General features: G+C 35.0%; 1 protein-coding gene across 4 annotated transcripts in view; it reads right to left on the bottom strand.

Annotated features, from left to right (window-relative positions):
• The window catches only part of FAF1 (Fas associated factor 1), a 514818-nt gene that overhangs the window by 155565 nt on the left and 334042 nt on the right, over positions 1–25211 (bottom strand). For 3 of the 4 annotated variants that reach the window (XM_053895524.1, XM_053895535.1, XM_053895525.1), the window contains 4 exons: positions 14282–14377; positions 4547–4673; positions 3521–3659; positions 2526–2607 (listed from right to left, as the gene is read on the bottom strand). In XM_053895524.1, the coding sequence (XP_053751499.1) occupies positions 2526–2607; positions 3521–3659; positions 4547–4673; positions 14282–14377 (444 nt within the window). The remainder of the gene's footprint in view (positions 1–2525; positions 2608–3520; positions 3660–4546; positions 4674–14281; positions 14378–25211) is intronic. The other variant, XM_019449338.2, reaches the window with a different exon arrangement.

Here is a 25211-nt window from a genome sequence, read left to right as displayed (position 1 = left end):
GTTAAAAAGACATTTTGGGAACAGCTAGTGAAGTCTGAATGTTCACTGGATATTAGATGATATTAGGAAATTACTGTTAATTGTTATATGTGATAATGGTATTGTGATTATATAGGAGAATATAATTATTTTTTCGAAAATATATATAGATTTTTTAGGCATAAGATATGATATCTGTAATGTACTTTAAAATGGTTTAACCAAAATAATGAATATACAAGGGTATCACGCAGTTTAAGTTTTAATTATTTCAAAAATGTAACTGCCACAAACTTAAAAAAAAATCATATGAAAGTTCAAATTCTTTATATTTGTTTGTTTTTGTATATTTTGAATAATAAATTTTACATTTATTTTCTGTTCTAATCAATGCTTGCCATTTTCAGAGAAGAACTGAAACAAAAATTTATCATAAAAATTTATCAAAATCACAAAACTAAACAAGTATAAAAATGTGAATGATTACATTTCAAATGCTGCTCTTTTATAAATGTTTGGCAGTTAAACTTTTGAAGTTATTAAGGCTGGGGCGCCTGGGTGGCTCAGTTGGTTGAGCATCCAACTTTGGCTCAGGTCATGATCTCACTGTTCGTGGGTCTGAGCCCTGAGTCAGGCTCTGTGCTGACAGCTTAGAGCCTGGAGCCTGCTTCAGATTCTGTGTCTCCCTCTCTCTCTGCCCCTCCGCTGCTCGCACTCTGTCTCTCTTTGTCTCTCTGCCTCTCTCAAAGATAAACATTAAAAAAAGAATGAAGTTTACTAAGGCTTATATCTGCATTGAAACTTTGGGATGTCTATATATGGAAGAAGCAAATATGGCAACATTTGTTAATTATTAAATCTAAGTATAAGAGATTTGGATGTTTATTGTACTATTCTTTTTACTTTTTCTGTATTAAGAATTATTTTAATAACGAGTTAAAATACTATAAAATAATTAAGCAAATGATCTTGTTGTTAAAAGGTGAAAATAAGCTATTTTAACAGGATTATAACATGACACAATAATATTAAATACACGCAAAATGACTCATTAAAATATATTAAAAAATGGAAAGAATATGAATCGTAAAACTGTTAATCTATGTTAGAATATTTCCTTTTTGCTTTTCAGTATTTTCCATAAATCTGTATTTATGGAAACAATAAACACGTAAATATTACAAATATATTAATACTACTGTAATTATTATTACAAATATATTTTATTGTAAATATTTATTTCTTCAAAATAACATCCATTTAATATAAATGTAATGGTTAAAAAATAGATGTTTAAAAAAGCCTTTATAATGGGCTAGTCCACTATTCTTAGTTTAGGTAAAGAACAGTTTCTGTTTCTTAATCCACTTCATTCAACTATCATTGATTGCTCTAAGTTTGATCACTAATTATTGTCCATTTAAAAAATTTGTTTAAGATGAAATTTTCCTTAGGTCAGAACAGGAATTTCAGGAATTTCGGAGGAATTCTTACACTTTAGTCTCAACACTTCTTGCCCTCTTTAATTCTAGTAACTTTTCCTCCACTCTACACTATTTCTTCCTTCCATTCTCTTTTTTTCCTTCATTCAGTAAATATATAAAGTATTTACTATGTATAGGGATGTAGGTACACAGTCACTGCCAAAAAGAAAATCAAGTCTTTTGAGAAGACATATACAGAGAATACTTGTAAGCAATGTGTTAAATGTAACAATAAAAAGAGCAGAGGGTTTCCTTACAAAGTACTAAAGGAGGAGGTGGAATAGTGACAACAGTGGAAGAGTCAGGAACAACTAAGTCTTAGAGGAAGAGTAGGAGTCAACCAGGTAAAGGCAGAATGAAGGCATTCCTTACAGCAGAGAAGCATGAACAAGGAGCAAGATTATGGGGAAACACAAATGGAACATTATTACTAAATTTATTAATTGTAAGGCAGGGAACAGGAAGAGTTGAAGCCGTGCAGATAGGTAGGAGCCAGATTACTGAGGTCTTCACTGCTGTATCAACATATAGAGTGTATAGAATATTCTTGTTGCACTGTACTTTCTGAATTCTTGTCATAAGTGTCAGTCTACCTGATTTCAACATCACAAAGCCCATTTCTATATTTTTGTGTCTAAAGTGACTTTTGAGAAAAAAATATTGCAGTTATTAGATATGTTTTATTAGATGGTCATTTAGGGAATGACTGAAAGAAACCTCTTTTAGCAAGAACCTGTCAATCATGTAACTGAAAAGAACATACACAGGTAGCCTGGTCCCTTCTAAGCATGTCCACCGCCCCCTGCCCCTCCCCCACCCCCCCGAAAAAACCTCCTGTTTCAGAGCTTGACAAAGCCATCTACATGAGGCAGCAATACCCTATTATACTATTGCCCCTATGAAATGGGCATCTTGGTGATGACTAGGATGGTAGATGAACCACAAACAAAATCAAGTCTTCAATCTGAAAAACACAGAAAACATTAAGCATTGCCTGAGGCCTGGTGGTAAACCTATAGGAGATGCACTTTTTAATCAGAAAACGTTTAAGATTGCACTTACATCTCGGGCTTTCACATAGAAGGCCTCTTGAAAAGCAGCTTCTAATGAGCCAATAAAAAATACAGGATGGCAGTCACCATATCTATAGGAAAAATTATGTCTATTAATTAAAATACATTTCAAATTTACCTCAAAGTTTCACAAGTCTAATCAGCATCTTCTAAGTAAATGTTGGGACTAGTATCTCTTAAGTACAGATCAAACATTAAAACATTTCTTTAAAGGCTTCACTAGTTCTTAGAAATTTTTTGGCCTATACTGATTATATCAGAATACTGGAATTTTAACTACATCTAGCAAATGGATTTAATAAATGCTACAAAACCATGGTATTTATAAGTAGTGATTCTTGGTTATCCACTTTCATAAGATTTCCCTTACAGAAGCCTTAACTTTCCATTTTAGTTAACTTATTCCGGAAGTCCAACAGAGAGGGAAAAAAATTGTATCTTGCAAATTTTCCAAATTATATTACATTGGAAAACAGAACTAGAGAGAAACATCATTTAAACAAAAGTTAGGGTTAAATATTCAAATCTTCTTTACTTAAACACCTTATAAGAATCTCAAATGCATATAAAACATTTTATAGTAGACTCTTAAAAGAAGAAATGTTAAACAGTTCCAAAACAAAAATTAAAAGAAAAATTCACTTATATTTAAAATTTTAAAATTATTTTTAAATTTAATACTATTTTAAAGGATATTTTTGTTTATCCTATGACATACTAAAAATTAGTATTCTATAACATAGTCCTTTTGGGAATATAGTCAATATATTAATTTGATCCACATTTTGTAATCCACTTATTTTGCTTCTATATAGAGATAACATGAATGCATCTCTGAAGTGGCATAAGTGGCTTACTAGTGAAACACATACTTTGAATACTTCACAGAAAAATTAAAGACAATCTGTGATTAAAATTGCTCCAGAAAAATCACAGTAGCATTAAAAAAACATCAATTTTATATATTTAATGTCCTAACCCTACCTTGAAGAAAACTCTGCTGTAAATTGTAATAAGGCATCTCCTTCATTTTCTGCGTTTTCTGGCACTAAAAAACAAACAAAAGAAAAAACAAAAACCAAAAAACAAAACAAATAGACACAAAAAACAAACCACATAACATCTAATCCCACATATAAGAAATATATTTAATCAATAAAGAGGAAATAAAATTAAATTTTAGCTTTTGTGATATATCTGAGGAGACATTTCAACTGGACATACATTAGAAGATTTCATCAAACCTTAAAAAAATTCCAAGCTCATAAATTTTGGAAAACCAACTGACACGATCTTAAGTATTTCAAATATGTGCCAGCCATCATTAGGATTTTAATGTTGTCTTAAAATGGTATCTTGTAATTAAATGATATAAAAAGGATCTCGAGTTTCTTAAAAATCTTATTTATAAGGAAGATGGTCAATTTTAAGTAAATATCACATCTATTTCTGCTCAAGGGAGTTACTTAATTTCACTGAGTAAATGAGCCATTTAAGGATTTATTTTAATGGTAATTTTGCATATAGTATCACTTGTGATTCTATAGTATATATTTTGTGGAGTGAAAGAAAAGGAGATGTCCCATTTAGTTTACTTTTCTTTCCTTCGAAAGGTGATACCGGTGAATGGAAAAGCAATACTACTCTTAAAACTGATACCTCCAATAAGATGTGGGGAAACAAGTCAAGTCACAGAAGTATAGCTATTTGTTTATCAGGCTCTAGATTTAAAGTGAAGAGACAGACTCATAACTAATTATACACATGAAACAAATCTATACATTCCTTCACATTTTTAATGAATTTTACTGAAGCATTGGGAAATGTTGAGGTTAATAAAATAAAAATTCAAGAGGCTCTGGTTCTAATGAATAATGTGCCTACTTGCTAAATTTTCTCCCTGTAAACCTGGAAAGTCAGTAAGAGATTTTTAAGTTCATTGTTCTTCCTAAGTTTCTGCAGTAGAGAGTAGAATTATAACGTTGGACCCAAAGAGCTATTAATACTCACTCATTGGAGATTTTCTCAGGGCAGATGATGCCATGCCGAATACTTCTCCATCATCCACCCCAAATTCGGAAGCATCTTCAAAGTCATCTCCATCACTATCACTAACCATATGAACATCGGTGCTTTGCTATTTGAGAAAAGTCCTGATTAGCTTTAAATTGACTTTAGGAAATAAAATTCCAAAACATAAGTTATATAACTACAATAGAACATTAGTATTATAATAGTTTTATTAAATAAGAAGCCATTTGCTAGAGGAAATCTTAATATTTTTCATTTTAAGGCTTACATATTTCTAAACTTGCTGTGATACCCCTATACTAAAGGTTGGAACCTGAGGGAAAATGAAGGATGCTTACAAACTGAATGAAGACAGGGATTTTTGTCTGTTTTATCCCCAGCACATAGTACACAAGTAAGTGCTCAATAAATATTTGCTCAATAAATGAGGAGATGGGTACAGAGAGGTCAGACACAAAGCAAGCTATATGAGTCTTTTAAAAAGCTCACAGTAATCTCTATTTCAAATTGCCACTTCCTTACTGCAGTGGTTCTCAAATTTCTCATTAGTGAAAAATGGTACACTTTCCTCAGTGTTATTAGAGATAACATGAAATAACACTATATATGAAAGCTTTTTGTAAAGTATAGGCTATTAAATATGAGATGTATGATTCAGTAAATGTTCATTTACTACATGTTGGGCACCAATAAATACGCTGTTTATTTTGTTTTCAGCAACATCCGTTGAGATTTAAAGTATTACAATTAAAAACATCAGGTTCAAAAAAATGCACTAGGCTGCTAATCTCTAGGTAAGAACAGAATTTCAAAAATACTGGGATCGAAAACACCCAAACTGTGAATACTGACAAATATTTATGCTTTGAATGAGAAGAGGGTCCCAGCAAGGTATCTGGCTAAATGCCTGTCTATACTAGGTTCAGTAAATAGAATCTATAAAGACTATTTAATAAATGAAATTTCTATCTTTTTAAAATACGGTACTATGCACTTAAACTATGAAAATGGGGAAACTAGTTGATTCTGGTCTATGCAGAAGAGCCTAACTTAGAGATAAATATTTGCCAGGAAAACATCAAGGGAAACTAAGAACCAAAGACTCATAAAACTTGGCTAGAGGGATGTTAGAGTTTAGACAGTTATAAAATCATAGATTTTAAAGCTAGAAGAGATTTTAAAGATCTTTCTTATCAATGTTTTACCTCTTTCCCCTGGCCCCATGGCAAAATATTATGTAAAATTACAATGCATACCATATACAAAAGTAAGGCCACTCTGGCTGATGCAGGGGAGAAGGCAATGGGGAGCCTAAGGCTCCTGGCGTTGGCCTTTTCTTTCTCATATCCCTTTGATAGCTGGGGTACCTCCAAAGGATCTCAGAACACTATGAAACAATTTTTTAAAATAACTGATCCAGCAAGTCTAACAGCTCCAAATAAGAAAGCCAAGATATTTACATTTGACTCAGCTTAGCATTTCCTTCTTGGGCATAACCAAGCATTGATGCCCAGAATTGTAACATTTTTCCCTCTTATCTGAACGACAGACTTCCCAATGGCCTGAATAGAGAAGATAATGAACAAATACTTACTGCATGAGTAAAAATGAATGGTCCTTATCCTAAGCAGTCTATCTGCTATTTTGACCAAATTACTATTTCTCACAGACACCTTGGTTCTACTTAGGATTCTAATCCTACTTGAGTGTTTTGCTTTGTAGGGCCAAGATCTCCTCCGGATTTCAGCAATTCAATAGCCTCAAAATTCAAAAACCCCTTCTCATTTCAAAGTGGTGAGAGAGCATCCTTTACAAAATAACATTTACTAGGACCATTACTGTGTCTGAATTCCCCCGCTATGTTTCAGTCTGGCAAATATCTGGAGCACGAAGTTCCCTGAACTTTGAGGCTCAGTCTTAAACAAGTAAAGGCTCAGGATCTAAAAGGTACACTACAGTTCCATCAGGATAGACTAGTGGAAAGAAACAAACGTCTAGTATGACAAACCACACATTCTCTATCAGCTAAGCTCTCACCTTAGCTGTCACTTAGTCTTGCCTAACATTCATCTTTCCTTTTAAGAGGCATCAGGTTAAGAAGAAGTGTTGCAGGACACAGAGAGTAAAGAGAAAAGGATTGTTCTACATACCATTTTTTTCCTTACTCCTTTTACCTTACTCACTCTCCTACATCTAAACTTCTTCTCCTAATCCAGTTTTCAAATAATAGCCCCTTTCCCTAACAACAGGACTTTACATCATACTAAGATAGTGATTTTAATTTTGTGCCTATGTAACTAACCCATTATTCATTTTGTCTTCATAAAGTGTAGAATTCCCAAATCTCTTAAGACCCAGAAAGCAGAATCCTACAACGACAACATCTTCAAAGGGAGTTATCTAAAAAGCCAATTTTGTTGAAAAAAGTATATTTCAAATATGAATTATTGAAGTATGTGCAAGAATGAGCTACTTAATTATGTATAAGGAACTCCCAATCTCTTCACATTTTCTTATCAGTCATCTAACAGGTTAGGAAAAGCTTTTTCTAAAAATGAGATAAACAATCTTTTTTTCATTAATGTTTGCTGATGAGAATACATAATCTCTTGGTTTAGTCATGGCAGACTTAAAATTCTTTGAATCCAGAGAAGTTATTTATTCAGAATTTGAAAAGCAGCTAAAAAAAATTTGTGATTCTATTTTGCCTGTTTATTGGCATTCATTTATTCCCATTATTATTTAAAAACATTTACAAAGCCCTAGTAAATGCCACACTGCCTGAACCTGTATGCAAGGTAGTCTATATTCTCTTATGGAACACTATATAATATATACAGATAATTATAATATCTAATGATAAGCGTTATGACAGGTAAAGTTCAGAGGAGAGCATTTAATACACTGGTAATGAGAAAAATCAGAGCAAACTTCCTAGAGGAGAAAGAACCAAACTTTGAGACAAAATTTAGACTTATATATACTTGGCACTAAGGCAAGCTTATAACTGAAGCAGATGTTCCTTTCAGCAACTACTTGTACAAAGGTATAATTTAGTTGCAGATGTGTCCTTTTCAGTGTGATAAGAGATATAATAAAAGTACAAGCAAAGGCTGTGGCTAATAAAAGAGTTACTCTAGCACCAGTGAAGAAGACTGTGCAAGGCTTCACACAAGTGGTAATTTTAACCCATACTTTTATTTTTTTTTTTCAACATATGAAGTTTATTGTCAAATTGGTTTCCATACAACACCCAGTGCTCATCCCAAAAGGTGCCCTCCTCAATACCCATCACCCACCCTCCCCTCCCTCCCACCCCCCATCAACCCTCAGTTTGTTCTCAGTTTTTAAGAGTCTCTTATGCTTTGGCTCTCTTCCACTCTAACCTCTTTTTTTTTTTTTTCCCTTCCCCTCCCCCATGGGTTTCTGTTAAGTTTCTCAGGATTAACCCATACTTTTAAAAGAGGTATCAATGTTGTACACAGTATGTAATGGAAGACTGGTAGGGAGGAAGTTGTACTCTAGGCAGAGAAAAAATTCAAGCAAGGAATTGGATATTTAGAAAATCAATAAAGAATTCAGGAAAGCAAACTGAATCATCAACCCCACATATGGGAGAAGAATATGAACTAGCATTAAGGCCAAAAATTTTCAATGGAACTACGTTGCAGCAGTCCTTAAACTGGCATTGGTATTTGGACTTACTTTGATGGCAACAGAAGAACTACAAAAGGTTTTTAGGCAGGGGACTGCTCAAGGGAACACCTCTGATGGCTCTCTGTGTGTGTGTACACGTGTGTTTAGGGCAGTATGTTGGCATATGGCAGCTTTGATTTGGAGATGTGAGAAGAAAAACTTATTTCAAAGTTCCAAGTGAGAGGACTTGAGAGCCTATACTTGAGCAGTAGCGGTGGGAACTGTGCTGACAGCTCGAGCTTGGAACCTGCTTCAGATTCTGAGTCTCCCTCTTTCTCTGCCCCTCCCCTACTTGCACTCTGTCTCCCTCTCTCTCAAAAATAAATAAAACATTAAAAAATTAAATATATATGTATATTTATAGATATATATAAAATTATGATATATAAATATGTAAACATATATATACATATTTCAATTGGTGAAGGAAAAACAGTACAAGAGATGAAGAGATTAGCTGTCAAAAATTAGAAAGTTAGATAATAGCCAAATTATGGAAAGAGCCTAAATGTCCAACAACTGATGAATGGATAAAGAAATTGTGGTTTATATACACAATGGAATACTACATGGCAATGAGAAAGAATGAAATATGGCCTTTTTTTTTTTCTTATTTATTTATTTTTATTTTTTTTTAATTTATTTTTTAATATATGAAATTTACTGTCAAATTGGTTTCCATACAACACCCAGTGCTCATCCCAAAAGGTGCCCTCCTCAATACCCATCACCCACCCTGCCCTCCCTCCCACCCCCCATCAACCCTCAGTTTGTTCTCAGTTTTTAACAGTCTCTTATGCTTTGGCTCTCTCCCACTCTAACCTCTTTTCTCTTTTTTTTTTTTCCTTCCCCTCCCCCATGGTCTTCTGTTACGTTTCTCAGGATCCACATAAGAGTGAAACCATAGGATATCTGTCTTTCTCTGTATGGCTTATTTCACTTAGCATCACACTCTCCAGTTCCATCCACGTTGCTACAAAAGGCCATGGCCATGGGGGAGGGGAAGAAAAAAAAAAAAAGGTTAGAGAGGGAGGGAGCCAAAACATAAGAGACCTAAAAACTGAGACCAAACTGAAGGTTGATGGGGGGTGGGAGGGAGGGGAGTGTGGGTGATGGGTATTGAGGAGGGCACCTGTTGGGATGAGCACTGGGTGTTGTATGGAAACCAATTTGACAATAAATTTTATATTAAAAAATATAGAAAGTGAGAGAGAAATCTTAGAAGCAAGGTCTGAGAAAATTTCAATGCAGACAAGAACTATAAACAGGTTCAGTAGGATGAAAATCAAGGAAGAGAGAGTTATTAGGTAGTTATTAGTTAGGTATTATGACAAAAAACCACATGAAAGAAACCTGAATTTATAACTGAAAGACCTGGCTCTACTATTTTCTGTATGACACTGGGCAAGTGTCTTTGCACCCCCACTATAGAATGTGACTAATACTGACCCAGAAAGGCTGCTGTGAAAATGAAAAGAGATGGCATAGCATCTTATAAAAATGAGTATCTGACTCATAAATTCAATTTAAATCACCTGGTAGAAAAAAGCCCAAACTGTAGTCAGTTAAGTGAATAGAAGGTGAAGAAATAGTCATCCAGTGTAGATTAAAGCCCGAAGGAATATTTTTTTTAGGGAAGACCTGAACATGTTTTTAGGATAAAAAGAAGGAACCAATAGAGGGAGAGGATAAAAATGAAATAGAGACCCCTTGCTCCTCCCTTGTTGTGGGAAAGGGTAGTAAGGGTAAAATCAAGATAATGGGTAGAACATAAACTCTGATAGCAAGAAATTTCTCAACTAATAAATTACGGTAATAAATTTGATGCTGACATAAAAATATCCCTATCTGAATAGTCAAAAGGAAAGGGTCATAAAAATCATGAGGTATCAGTTCATTTGGTGCAGTTTCAAAGAATAGCAGGTCTCTCAGTGACTGGAATGAACAGTTTTTGGCTGGGGTTGACAATGATTATTATTAATATGGGTGAGGAGATAGGTTTCTGGGGAGATATGGTAAGTTCAATTTCGTACAGAGTGAATCTGCAGTGGGCACTCAGATGGAAATGTTCAGAAGGAACCAGACTACTATTTAGCTTGTCTGCCTGTGGTGCAATGCCACATACTATTGACTCCTCCAGCAATACATGGCATTGACCCTAGCAGTATGTGGCATTGCACCACAGGCAGACAAGCTAAATACTTGTCTCACCAAGTTTTAAAAACTGAAATACAGATTTTTGGCAATTATCTGTGTTCAATTTCATTTTGTTAGGTATAAGCTCCTTAATGGAAAGACTTTGCTTTGTTCAATGCTATATTCCTGGCACTTAGACCAGTACCAGGCATAAAGAGGCATGTAACCAGAATTTATTGGATGAATACTGAATGAATCTTTTCCATCACTTAAACCAAAAAACCTAGGTATCATTCTTATCTCTTCCTTTTCTCTTCTCCCACAGATCCTATCAGTCACCGGTCCTACTGATTTTCCCTCCACAACACTTCCTGAATCCATATCCTTCTCTATTTTTACCAATGATATTCTAGTTTGGGATCTCATTATCCTTTAACTGTGCTGGTAAAATAGATTCATACTTATTTCTCTGCCTCCAGTCCTGCTTCCCTTACATCTAGCTTCTGCACAGCAGCCAAAGTGCTCTTCTCTAAAATGTGTATGTTAAAAAATACTTAAAAGTCTTCTATGGCTGCCTAGATTTCAAGTTCCCAACTTGACCTATAAGTCCTATTCACCTTCACCTCATCTCTTATCTTTGTCTTCCACTTTATTTTGCACAGACACCAAACTGCACTCATCTCTGTGCATATACTGCATCAGACCATGTTGTTTCCTTTGAATGAAATTCTATTTCTATGTTTCTTCATTTGGGTGACTGTTCTTTATTCTTTATAATTTGATTTGGATATAAATTCTTCTAGTCTTTCTTCCTCCTCCTCCTCCCCTCCCAACTTGTTCCTTTTCCTCTTCCTCCTACCCCTCCCTCTCTCCTTCTTTTAAAAAAAATATTCACTCACCAATATTTATTTTGTGGCTGGTACAGGCCAGGTACTACACTAGGTGTTAGGGCTACAGAGGTGAATAAAGCAGACACAGCTTTTGCTTGCAAATATTCTTGAACATTGTGCCTCCCACCCCCATATTTGTGCTCCCCTAGTATCTTGTGCTTGCCTCAATTTTCTCGTTAATTATATAACATGAAATTACCAGGTTATATTCATCTGACTAGCTCATAGTGAGCATTCAATAGATGTTTCCCTAACTGAAGTTATTAACTAATTAACTAGTCAACTACATTTGAAGTTTATTTTTTTATTCTTGGGGTACCCCTCCCTCTCTATCAACTGAGAATTGGGTAATTCTCCAGAAGACTGGGTCCATGGGTCTCTACCCTGTCTCACCTAAGCACCTGGGAAAAGGAGAGGGAGATATTTAGCTAGGTACCCAGAGGTATGGAAAGATCATTAAAAGGTGGTCAGGGGCAGGGAAGGCTGGGAAGGAAATTAAAATGGTGAATAATCATAAAAAAATACAGGTATAGGACCAGAAGGAGGATATGAGAAACAAAATTCCCCCAGCTAGAGGACAAATAACTATAATCCATAATATTCAAAACTTAAATTTAACTACTGATCTCAAGTATCTGCTTCCTAACTCCAGGCTTAAGACAGTCAATAGAAAAATGGTAATTGTCCTGAAACATGAAATCATTTAGGAAAAGGGTTAAAACCATAAAAAAAGCAGAACCACTGGATGGAGGCTGCAGGGACACAGGTTCCAGTTTAATATAAGGAAGATATCAACAGACAGAGTTGCTCAACAATGGAACTGGTTTGCCTCATGAAACAGAATTTTGTTACTGGAGATAAAACACAGGTATATTTTGAAGGTATATTCTGAGTGAGCTCTTTCAGCATACAGACTATGGTCCTAATGTTTAGCACCTAGAAGACATTAAATAAATGTTTAAATGAATGAGGGATGAATGGAGAGAAGACTGGAAATCAAATTAAAAAATCCCTTTCAGTTGTATAATTCTAGGACAGCATAAAAGCCCAAGTCACATTTGTCCGTCCATTTCTCACCAGCCACCTGAAAGGGTGATATTTACAATTAGCCAGAGAAGGAAAAGTAATAGTTTCATCCCAAATAATCACATTTTTAGATACTCCCAAGACTGTGACTCTTTAGTTTAGCAAAGCCTCCTAACTCCACTCTACTTCTTCTCTAACCTAGAGTGTGCCAGCCTCATCAACACTCCTTTTACTATATGGCACTGACTTCTTTTTTGCTGAAGGGTCTGGCCAAATAACACATATTTGTGAGAGTGAGAGAAGGAAATAAAATGAAGTGAAACAGGTTATCTGTCACCTTTCAGAGCACAGAATAATGGGGTGGAGCTAATTGGCCACATTTTAATGTAGTGGATTTACCCATTAAAGAGTTGGAGCATAACCTGCTTTAGCACTAAAAACATACTCAAGCACTAGAAAGAAATATTTCTTTTTTAAAAATGTTCATTTATTTATTTTTGAAAGAGAGACAGAAAGCACAAGAGGGAGAGGGGCAGACAGAGAATCCCAAGCAGGCCACACACTGTCAGCACAGAGCCTGATGTGGGGCTTGAATGCACAAACTGAGCTGAAATCAAGAGTTGGACGCTTAACTGACTGAATCACCCAGGCGCCTCAAGAAAGAAATATTTCAATAAATTATTTCTGGCAATTTCTGCCAAACAGTGAAACTCAATATTATGTTTTCTTTCATGAGGATTAGGGAGATAAAATGCTGAATAAAATAGTGTGGCCTCTTTAAAGGAAATTAACATTTTTAGAGGCCCAAGAAAACAGTGCAGTAGTATTTGTAGCAGAGGAAAACCTTTTCTTTCTTGTGGATTTCTAAAAAACGTTAAAAACCGGAGCAGCAAATTATCATTTTCACAGGATGAGCAGGGACTACAATATAATTTCTCTTTCACATATTTAAGTGATATAAATACATATTCAGAAGATGGCTGGAAAGGTCCTGTGGCAGCTTCCACAATAAGTATTCAAAATATATAGTCAGTTTAAATAAAAATTTGCAACTATATTTTGTATAGAATGTAAATGGAAAAAGGTTTGACTGGACTAGTCCATCTGTTGAATACTTGGATCATATGTTAGCCTGAAACACTGAATGAAATAAGTAACATTTTTTTGGTATTATTAGCTATGACCTCTATCACATACACTTTTTTAAGTCATGGTGATGATTTTTCTTAGCACACAGTGGGAGCTCAATAAAAAAAGCTCAATAAAAACTTTTTAAAAAGCTAAACTGTAATGTACAATCTATCTTTCCCCATTCCCTTGTATCCAAAGTCATAGCTGGACACAGAGTGCTATTTGTAACCATGGAAAAGATATTGCCTTTTAACACTGTTCAGACCCATAAAGACACACATCCCATACACAAACACGCTGAATCTTATCTGCCCCTCTTCTCTTTTTATAACTCCCTATATGCTATCACTGCTTTTATTACATTATGCCATTATTATTAATTTGCTAATTTACCATGTTTGACTCTGAGCACCTTGGTATAGAAACAGTGTTATTCATCTTTGTTACCTAGTATTGAGCACAACATCTGGCTCATAGAAAGTGCTCCAACTCCAGGAGTTAAAGGACCTTCAGGATCAGTCCTAATAACTGTATTCTACTATATAGTTAGCAGCAAAGAAAACCCTTTAGTCAACCTGTCAATTCTAAGTAAAATTCATTTCAACCAATTCACCTGAATTCTGTCTGTTGAAACATGAAACTTATACACCAAGAAGGAGCACATTAGCAATAAACTCGCATGAAAAGTTTCTGTCTTCAAGAATTTACTGAGACTTTATTCACGCTACATTAACTTTATCTATTCATTTGTGTGGCAGATAAAAAAGAATAGGAAGTGGGCAGGTCGGTGAAAGACAGGCCTCCTATTCACCGAAAAGCTGGCAAACAGGCTTACCTCTTCGGACTGCTCCCGGGTCTGCGCAGGTGAAGATCTCCTCCCCACTGTAAGTCGATGGCAGGGATAAGATAGCCCTGATTCAGCAAGACACATCTGTAAAAAGAAGAATCCATCATTTGTAAACAAAATGAGGCCATGTTTCACAAAAGGACTTTACTTTTGATATTTTCTATTATTTTTGAAGTTAGACTAGAAAGCTCACTCTAGTAGTCCGTGCATTATATTACCAGGAAGGCTTTGAAAATTTGAAATTTTTCCATATATGGGATGTTACAATAGTCAAGGCCTCTTTTTTGTTGGCTTAAACAACATAAATCTATTTTCTCACAGTCCTGGAGGTTGAAAGTCTGAGAAGAAGATGTTGGTTGGCAGGGTTGGTTTCTTTTTTTTCCTTTACTCTATTTATTTTTTTTCTTTTATTATATTTTCTTTTTATTTTTTCTAGTTAGAAACATTTTATTAAAATGTACCAGATTAAAACCCACATTTTCAGACCACAGGATGTTAATACATTCAACAAAAATTTATATTATCCTACTGCTGTGAATTTATAGAGTAATAACCCAAATCCATTTATTCAGATAACTGAAATACCCTTCCTAGGTTACACTTTGTAGACATCACAAATCCCTTATAATAATGTAAACAAAATGACCCTTCCCTAAAAGGTGAACTTGAGAACTTCAGTCCACTCTTTCAGGACTTGCACTTCTTTGTGTACTTCTTGATGGGGAGTGGCTTCTTTTGGAAATGGAGATCTGGACTTTGGCTGATTCTTTTTTTTTTTTAACGTTTATTTTTTTATTTTTGAGACAGAGAGAACAGAGCATGAACGGGGGAGGGTCAGAGAGAGGGAGACACAGAATCTGAAACAGGCTCCAGGCTCTGAGCGGTCAGCACAGAGCCCGACGCGGGGCTCGAACTCACGGACCGCGAGATCATGACCTGAGCCGAAGTCGGCCGCTTAACCGACTGAGCCACGCAGGCGCCCCATGGCTGATTCTTGATAGTGAAACAGAACTGATTCTTGATCTTGACCTTGATGGGGATCTTGATGTTTTTATGGAACCAGACGTAGACCTCTGTGTGAAGCTGATCTCGATCTACAGAGAAACACAGATCTTGATCGCTGAGGAGATGGTGATCTTGACCTCCTTTCCCTGCTCCTGCTATGTGAACAAGAGTATCATCTACCTCTGGATCTTAAATGTGATCTAGACTGTGACCTGCTTCTCCTCCACCAGCTGTCAAGATGACATTCATAAACATAATGTCCCTTTTTGCCACATTCATAGCATTTATCATTGGGATCAAAGGAATGTTGGGCAGGTGGTTGGTCTATCAAAATCAGAGCTCCGAGGCATATTTGTTGATAATTCAACTCTCACTTGGGAACCACAAATCACCTCCCTGCCCAGGCCTCGCATTGCATCTTCTGCATATCTAGGATCTTCAAATTCCACAAAGGTAAATCTTGGAGGATTTCTCATAATCCACACAGTTCTTAAGATACTGTAATAACCAAAAGCCCTTTCTAACTCTCCTCTGCTGACACTGGTTCCCAGACTACCAACATATACCTTGGTTTTCTCCTCCACACCACCCACAAGGTGACATGATGCCTGGCTGTTCTCAATGCCCAGGGAGCAATCAGTACAAAAGATGCAGCACCGACTCAGTTGCCAATGGTATTGGCAGCCTTAAGTTTTTATTTTAATTCCAGCAGAGTTAACATATACAGTGTTACATTAGTTTCAGGTGTAAATATATTGATTCAACAATTCCACACATCACCCAGTGCTCATCACAGTAAGTGCACTCTTTAATCCTCATCATGTATTTCACCCATTTGCCCATATACCTTCCCTTTGGTAACCATCAGTTTGTTCTCTATAGTTAGGAGTATGTTTCTTGGTTTGTTGCTCTCTTTTTTCCCTTTGCTCATTTGTTTTGTTTAAATTCCACATATGAGTGAATCATATGGTATTTGTCTTTCTATTTTGCTTAGCATTATACTCTGTAGATCCATTCACATTGCTGCAAATGTTAATAGGTTTCATTCTTTTATAGGGCTGAATAATATTTATATATATGTCTATATACACACATATATATGTGAGTGTGTATATATATATAATCTATATACAATGTGTATATATGATCTATATACAATGTGTATATAATCTATATACAATGTATATAATATATATACACAGTGTATGCATAATATATATATATACTATATATATGTACACGTGTATATATAATATATACATTATATATATATAAAATATATCTCACCTCTTCTTTATCCATTCATTGACAGATGGACACAGGCTGCTTCCATAACTTGGCTATTGTAAATAATACTCCTGTAAACATTGGGGGTCCATGTATCCATTTGTATTAGTACTTTTGTATTCTTTGGGTAAATACCCAGTAGTGTGATTGCCGGATCATAGGGTAGTTCTATTTTTAACTTTTTGAGGAATCTCTATACTGTTTTCCACAGTGGCTGTACCAGTTTGCATGTCCACGAACAATGCAAGGGAGTTCCCTTTTCTCTACATCCTTGCCAACACTTGTTGTTTCTTGTGTTTTTGATTTTAGCCATTCTGACAGGTGTGAGGTGGTATCTCATTGTGGTTTCCATTTGTATTTGTCTGATGATGAGTGATCTTTTGAGCATCTTTTCATGTGTCTGTTGGCCATCTGTATGTCTTCTTTGGAGAAATGTCTGTTCATGTCTTCGCCCATTTTTTTATTGGATTATTTGTTTTGGGGGTGTGAGTTGTATTAAGTTCTTTATATATTTTGTATAGTAATGCTTTATCAGATATGTCATTTGCAAATATCTTCTCCCAGTCAGTATGTTGCCTCTTAATTTTGTGGATTATTTCCTTTGCTGTGCAGAAGCTTTTTATTTTGATGCAGTACCAATAGTTTATTTTTAGTCAAGGCTATTTTTCATAAGACAATAGACTGGTGCTCCAGGAAACTGTAATAAGTCTAAAATAAAGCTAATCATATATAACCTCCACATCACCACCCACTACTAGTATGTCTGTTACTTTTCCAAATAGAATAATACTTCAGTTTACTAATTCCCAGGGCAGTGCTCTATAAATCTTTTTTGGAAGGTGCTTGGAATAGTGTTTGTTGAAGGCACTAAAAAGAAAAATTTCCACAGATATTAACAATGTCATTTATTATTTAATCATATTAATCCACAATATCAAATTATTATAGCTTATGAATCTATAATATATGTAAAGCACCTAGCACAGTACCTGGCACACAAACATTCAGTTAATTTTTATTACCATTATGATCCAAGATGTTACCCAAAGAATCTGCCTAGTTTAGCCAACATAATTAAAGCCACATATATTTACTTCTATTGAAGTTTTTAGTGGTCAGATATTAAATAATTAATTTGAGGTTTAAATTAAATTTGGGAAAATGTGAGCACATATGAGTACATGTCATTTTTGTCTACATAGAATTAAAACAATATTAAGTAGCCAAAAGAGGGTGTTTTCTCTAATGTTCATGAAATGACACATTGGTGTATTTAATATAATGATGATAAAAAGTTTCTTTTATTATTATTAGAAATAAGATAGGGTCTCCATTAGCACACTGAAAACATCCATTGGTAACTTTTTGGGTGTGAATTAAACTGATATCTGAGGAAACCTAAATATCTGCAAATTCATAAAAACCAACCAAAGACACAATAGTGGGTTGGTCATGAGTACAATTCAAACGTGTTACAAATAAGCTAATTATCTGAAGACAAGTACTGGAATGAAAACTACAAATGTCACATAACTATACAGGTATTTTCAATCATGTGAGGTATGTGCTGTCATATATATTATACTGATAAAAATCATTTGTATTTGATTCTTATTTTTCCTTTAGTCTGGTTAGAGATTTTTTTAAATTATTATTTTTTTTATTGGAGTAAAGTACACCTAACCTTTGCCATTTTAACCATTTCATTTTACTTATTTTTAAAGTAACTCTATGGCCAACGTGGGGCTCAAACTCACGACTTTCCAATCAAGAATCCCATGCTCTCCCAACTGAGGCAGCCAGGTGCCCCATGGTTAGAGATTTTTGTTAGTTTGTTTTGGCATTTATATATTCTGGCCCTGTACCTTACAAATGCTAGAAAACCTGATTAATAATAATTACAGAAAGCAAACTGCATCCTTCCTGTCATTCTATTCATCATTTATCATAATTAGCTCAATTTATTTTATTTCAGTACCAAGAAAAGCAAAGCTAATTTGGATAAGAAGCACAGGCTAAATTTAAGTCATGTTAACTTTCACAATAGTTTTCATTTAAAAAAAGTTCTCCTCCCCCATCCTGAAATCCTCTGGTAATGAAACAATAATGATGGTAAATGTCACTGACAATTAGAAGCAGTGTAGCATAATGGAAAGAAATTTGGACCAGGAGCCAGAAAAATCTTGAGTCAAGTACTTCCCAGCCTCCGGAACTTGTGAAAGTCTCTATTCTAAGCCAGAGTTTTCCATTTATTGAGGTAAGTAATCCCTGACTTAACTACGTCAATGGACTTTTGAAAGGGTTAAATTAAGGTAAGTAAAAGCTGATTTTGAAAGTATACGGACTAGGCAGAAGACCTATTATCAGTCCAATGATCATTATTTTTAGGACCTGGAGAGAGAAATGGTGATTAGATACTACTGTGACTACCTTTGCATAGCAGCCTAATCATGTGTAAGTTATAAGAGGACATATTTTAGAAGTTGGAGGAAAGTACTCGTTAAAAGTACATAGTACTACAAATGGGCTGGCTCCTCAATGGGCTGGTGTCTATAGTTATTAACATTAACCTTTCCCATAGCTACTAGTAATTCCTGAAGAGGAGTGGCCAGCACTTTCTCCTTAGCCTACAGCTGACCAAGTGGGCCTCTGCATCACTCTATTTCAGACACCAATCACAATCCACTGAGGAAATTACAGGGTCAGGAATTTCTGAGTTACTATGTGCCCAGTGTAAGTCTGTCCTGAGGGAACATATATACCAGGTGGAGAGACAAAAGATGCATATAAGAATAGGCACAAAAAAAAGGAATAAAAGTGAGTAAAGATGGGGCTATATCTCCTCCAGGCAGTTTCTGTAGGGCTAGCAACCCCTTGGAAGGGACAATGGTTACTCAGAGAGTGATTTCAAGAATTTAGGGCTAAAGTAAATGTTTGCTGGGACTCATAACCTAAATTTATATAAAAGATGTGTAGTCAGAAGGCTGAGATTCTCGACTGGCTAAATCATTCAACTGCCCAATGACTATGGGAAAATCATTTAGAATTTCTGTATTTCAGTTTTCTTAGAAAGAGAATAGATTAATAAACCTGTCCTTAAATATAAAAATAGGGTAATACAATCTGTTCTCCCTCACAGAGTTGATATGAAGATCCAATGAGATAATGTATGTGAAACCAAATGGTTATATAATTATAAAGGATCGATACTATTATCGTTGGGGCATTTATTTTGCAAAAAATTGGAAAAAAGGATTAGGGCTGCAGGTTTGCTTGATTTTATAGTTGAAGAGGGTTGCCTTAAAAAATTTAGATTTGCATACATTATATTAGTTAATTAACCTATAAAAAAATGGTAATCTCTCAATCACAAGACTGCTTTACCCTAATATAATGAAGGACTGTGACTCATTTGCAAAATCTATTTCAAGGCTTTATTCAGGTTTTTTTTTTTTCTGGCCATGTTAGACTGTAATTCTCTGACTTTCCATCATCACAGATTCAGAGATTCAAAATAGGCTCACAAATTCAAAAAGAAATCAAGTCAAAATCCCTTTATTATTTAATTCTATACCTTTAAATAAATACAACACATCTGAGGGTATAATCTTCTGAATGCTTAGGGATAGGTTGGGGTAAAAGAATTTCATGCCTAAAAATCTCACTGGCTATTATATACATTAAATGGGTCATGGATTTAATTAAATCAAACTATTATATACATAAAATGGGTTATTTGTTGAATGGCATGAGAGTTATATGTATATTTACATATAAAGACTTTATTTTCTTTAAAGAGTAATTGTAGGTTTACAACAAAATTGAGAAGAAAGTACAGAGGTTTCTCCAATACCCCCTGCCATATGCCCCCAATAGGCATAGTCTCTCCCATCATCAACATCATTTACCAGAATGGGGTTTTTTTTTTTTTACCAACGATAAACCTATACTGACACATTGTAATTACTCTAAGTCCAGAGTTTGCATTAGGGTTCACTCTTTGTGTTGTACACTTTATATGTTTGGAAAAAGGTATAATGGTATTTATGCATCATTATAATATCATACACAGTATTTTCACTGCCTTAAAAATCCTCTGTGCTCTGACTATTCATCTCTATTTCCCCTCACCACACCTGGAAACCACCAATCTTTTTCCTGTCACCATAGTTTTGCCTTTTCCAGAATGTCATTCCAAATTGGTCTCTTTCAATTAGTAATATGCATTTTAAAGTTCATCCATGTCTTTTCATGGTTTAAAATCTCATTTCCTTTTAGTATTGAATGATATTCTATTGTCTGGGTGAACCAGTTTGTTTAGCCATTCACCTACTAAAAGATGTCTTGGCTGCTTCCAGATTATGGCAATTATGAATAAAGCTGCTATCAACATCTGTGAGTAGGTTTTTGTGTGAAGCTGTTTTCAACCCCTCTAGGTAAATGCCAAGAAACTCAGTTGCTAGATCATATGGTAAGAGTATGTTTAGTTTTCTAAGAAACTGCTAAACCATATTCCAAAGTGGCTGTAACATTTTGCATCCCTACCAACAGTGAATGAGAGTTCCTATTGCTTCACATCCTCACCAGCATTTGCTGTTGTCAGTGGTCTGGATTTTGGTCATTTAATAGGTGTTTTTTAATTTGCATTTCTCTGATGACATATGATGTGGAGCATCTTTTCATATGCTTATTTGCCATCTGTATATCTTCTTTGGTAAGATGTCTATTAAGGTCTTTGGCTCATTTTTTAATTGGGTTGTTCATTTTCTTGTTGAGTTTTAAGAGTTTCTTGTATTTTAGATAAAAACCCTTTATTAGACGTAACTTTTGTAGATACCTTCTACCAGTTTTTGGCTTATTTTCTGATTTTCTTGAAAGCAAGACTTCTAAAGTCTGAGTGTCTTGAGTTCAAATTCACTTCTGGTAGTTATTATTCTATTATTTACTCCAATCAATATTTCATATCTTAAACCTCAGTTTCTTCTACAATGGATAATATTACCTTTCCTAACAGGCTTTCTGTAAGATGGCTTAAAGGAAAATAGATTTGCCACATACTAGGTATTCCATCAGTTAGTGAATACTCTTAAGATTTAGTATTTTCTTAGGAACATATTAACTATGCCAATGATTCTCAAAATGCAGTTTATAGACAGGGTTCTTGAGATCCTTTTAGGGGGTCCACAACATCAAAATAATTTTCATAATAACACTTAGATGGTATTTGACTTTTTCAATGTGTTTTTACACTGACAATGAAAAAACAATGGTGGGCAAAACTGCTGGTACCTTAGCACAAATCAAGGGAGTGACACCAAACTGTGTGAAAGTCTCCAGTGCCATGTACTCACTATAAAAATGTCCAGTAAAGAATGTCCCTGCTGAATCAGTAAAAAATACTACTTTTAATTAAACATGACTCTTGAGTACATACACCTCTTTTATTTATTTAAAAAAAATTTTTTTTAACGTTTATTCATTTTTGAGACAGAGAGAGACAGAGCATGAACAGGGGAGGGGCAGAGAGAGAGGGAGACACAGAATCTGAAACAGGCTCCAGGCTCTGAGCTGTCAGCACAGAGCCCGACGCGGGGCTCGAACTCACAGACCGCGAGATCATGACCTGAGCCGAAGTCGGACGCTTAACCGACTGAGCCACCCAGGCGCCCCATGTACACCTCTTTTAAAACTCTCTGTGTGAACAAATGGGAAGTCTGCAAAAAGCACTCCTGCTGCATATGGCAAAGTATGATGGTTTTGCTGAGGAAAAAGCACTTGTGTAATTGTTTGCCTTGTGTGCTGAACCAACAATTTTTTCAATGGAACACTGTTATTACTTAAATGACTGGCACACAAATAATGGCTATTTGGATTTAGGTGTCTGACAGAATTTTCTTCAAAAACGAATGAAGCAAGCCTGTTACTTCAAGGAACAGGTCTGAGTGTTATCAGTTACCCATGAAAAAATTTGAGTTTTCAAATAAAAATTAAAATTTTGAAAAACGTATTAGCCACCATGAGTTCAACAGCTTCCTAAAGCTTAAAAACTTTCTTTTCTTTCTTTCTTTTTTTAAAATAAGATTTTATTTTTAAGTAATCTCGACACCCACAGTGGGGCTCAAACTCACAACCTTGAGATTAAGAGTCGCATGATCCACCGACCGGGCCAGCCATGTGCTCCCTTAAAGACTTTTCCAATGAGATTGGTAGTGATATTAACAGGTGATCATTTTTTTTTACATCAAATAATGGAATATGTCAACATTAGAAAATCTGCATAACTCAGAGGACCGATACTCTCTGGATGAACAATGAATGCATGATATTATAAAATTATGCACTGGAAAAGGATCTATTTAAAGTGCAAGACAGATCAATGGATCTTACTGTAACAAAGTTACAAAATGTATATTTAAATGGCTGTAGATTCCATATCAAAACTAACATTTAGAGGGGCACCTGGGTGTCTCAGTTGGTTAAGTGTCTGACTTCAGCTCAGGTCATGATCTCTCAGTTTGTGAGTTTGAACCCCATATCAAGCTCTCTGCTGTCAGTGCAGAGCCTGCTTCTGATCATCTGTCTCCCTTTCTCTCTGCACCCTCTCCTGCTCATGCTCTCTCCTTCTCTGTCAAAAATAAACATTAAAAATAATCTTTTAAAACTAACATTTAGCTATCACTTATTGAGTTCCGATCTAGTATCAGATAAGAATATTCACAATTATCTGAAAAGACTATTAAAATACTCCTTCTTTCTCCAGGAGAAGCCAGGATGTAGGCTTGGATTTTCTTCCTATACTTCCACCAAAATGATATATTCACAACAGGTGAATGCAGAAGATATGAGAAACTACTTGTCTTCTATTAAGCCAGACATTAAGGAGATTTGTAAAAGCGTAACACATCACTCACTAATTTTATTTTTTGTAAAATACAATTACTTTTAATTAAAAGGTGTTATTGATATCAACGTGTAATGGACTTATTATCTTAAGTAAACATTTAATTTTTTCTTGGGACACTTGGGTGGCTCAGTTGGTTAAGTGTCTGACTCTTGGTTTCAGCTCAGGTCATGATCTCGTGATTCTTGAGTTCAGGCCCCACCTCGGGCTCTGTGCTGACAGCACAGAGGGAGCCTCCTTGGGATTCTCTCTCCCCTTCTCTCTGCCCCTCCCCACCTCTCTCTCTCAAAATAAACTTATAAATAAGCAAAAAATAAAAAAACTTAATTTTTCTCAATATTAATTTTGAATATGGCAAATGTTATTAGATATAATCCTTGTAGACAAAAGCTCTTTGGGGTCTTTGATGATTTTTAAAGAGTACAGAAGGATCCTGAGACTAAAAGGTTGTAAATTATGCAAAGTATACAGATAAAACTAATTTTCATAAATAATGGCAATTATTTGAAACAACTGAGAAACTCTCAAAGTGCTTTCTTTTGTGAAGTTTTAGAATCTTCTCAATGTTTCCCCTTACATAATTAAGAAAGCATATAGTGTTTCCTCATAAACAAATTAAAATGAAATATTACGGCAATGTGTAAATGACAACTCCTATAAACCATCATAATTGATCACAGGCCACCTCTAACAAGCCATTGACACAGTACTATTATTTTAAGCTTAGTTGTCAGAATGTTTATAGGGCCCTTCTTAAATAACACTTTCTTTAAAAATATGAATTAGTTCTTCAAAGTATTTTTTATTCTGTAGCTAACTTTTAGCCCTCTCCCCCACATTGCAGCTTGTCTTTTTTCCTCACTGTTAAATCACTGAGACTAAGACATTTTAAGAGTTCTGAATTGGAGACCAAGTTATGGGACTTAGGGCTAGTCATCTGGAGCCTTAATATTCTCTTTTGTAAAATATGAGAGCAACCCACATGAAAGACCTCTCAGACCCTTTCCAGCTCTTATGAAATGTCATCTTAATACATCACTAAGAACATTCAGTTCAATCACCTGAAGGATCCTTGTCCTGAATGTGACACACTTAATAATAAAACCTAAGTATTATAAAACTATAGCTTTACTATTTGTATCTTTTAAAAATTAGTTTGTAAAATACAATGCTCTTGTATTTAAAAAATATTAATAAAAGAAAAAAATTTTAAACACAAGAGCATTGTATTTTACAAACTAATTTTTAAAAGATACAAATAGTAAAGCTATAGTTTTACAATACTTAGGTTTTATTATTAAATGTTTATTTATTTTGAGAGAGCAAGCGAGTGAGCATGTGCATACAAGCAGGTGAGGGGCAGAGAAAGGGAGAGAGAAGAATCCCAAGCAGGTTCCACGCTGTCAGCATAGAGCCCAACTTGGGGCTTGATCTCATGAACCCATGAGATCATGACCTGAGCCGAAATCAAGAGTTGGATGCTTAACTGACTGAGCCACCCAGGTACCCCAATATAAGAAAAGAAAAAAAAAAACATTCAAAGCTTGTCACCATCCTGACAAGGCAGCAGCATAGAATACAATCATTGTAGTACAAAGAAGATATACACACACATCATTGAGTATTGCTTTATTGAGGTATAAGTGACCTACAATAAACCATACAGGTTTTAAAATATATAATTTGATAAGGTTTGAAATATATATACAAATACCCATGAAATTA

Source organism: Panthera pardus, unplaced genomic scaffold (assembly GCF_024362965.1).
Source record: "Panthera pardus isolate Hobbes unplaced genomic scaffold, ASM2436296v1 HiC_scaffold_11, whole genome shotgun sequence".
Taxonomy (NCBI): domain Eukaryota; kingdom Metazoa; phylum Chordata; class Mammalia; order Carnivora; family Felidae; genus Panthera; species Panthera pardus.
The sequence above is the reverse complement of the archived record's forward strand: the minus strand, read 5'-3'. Positions and strand labels throughout refer to the sequence as shown.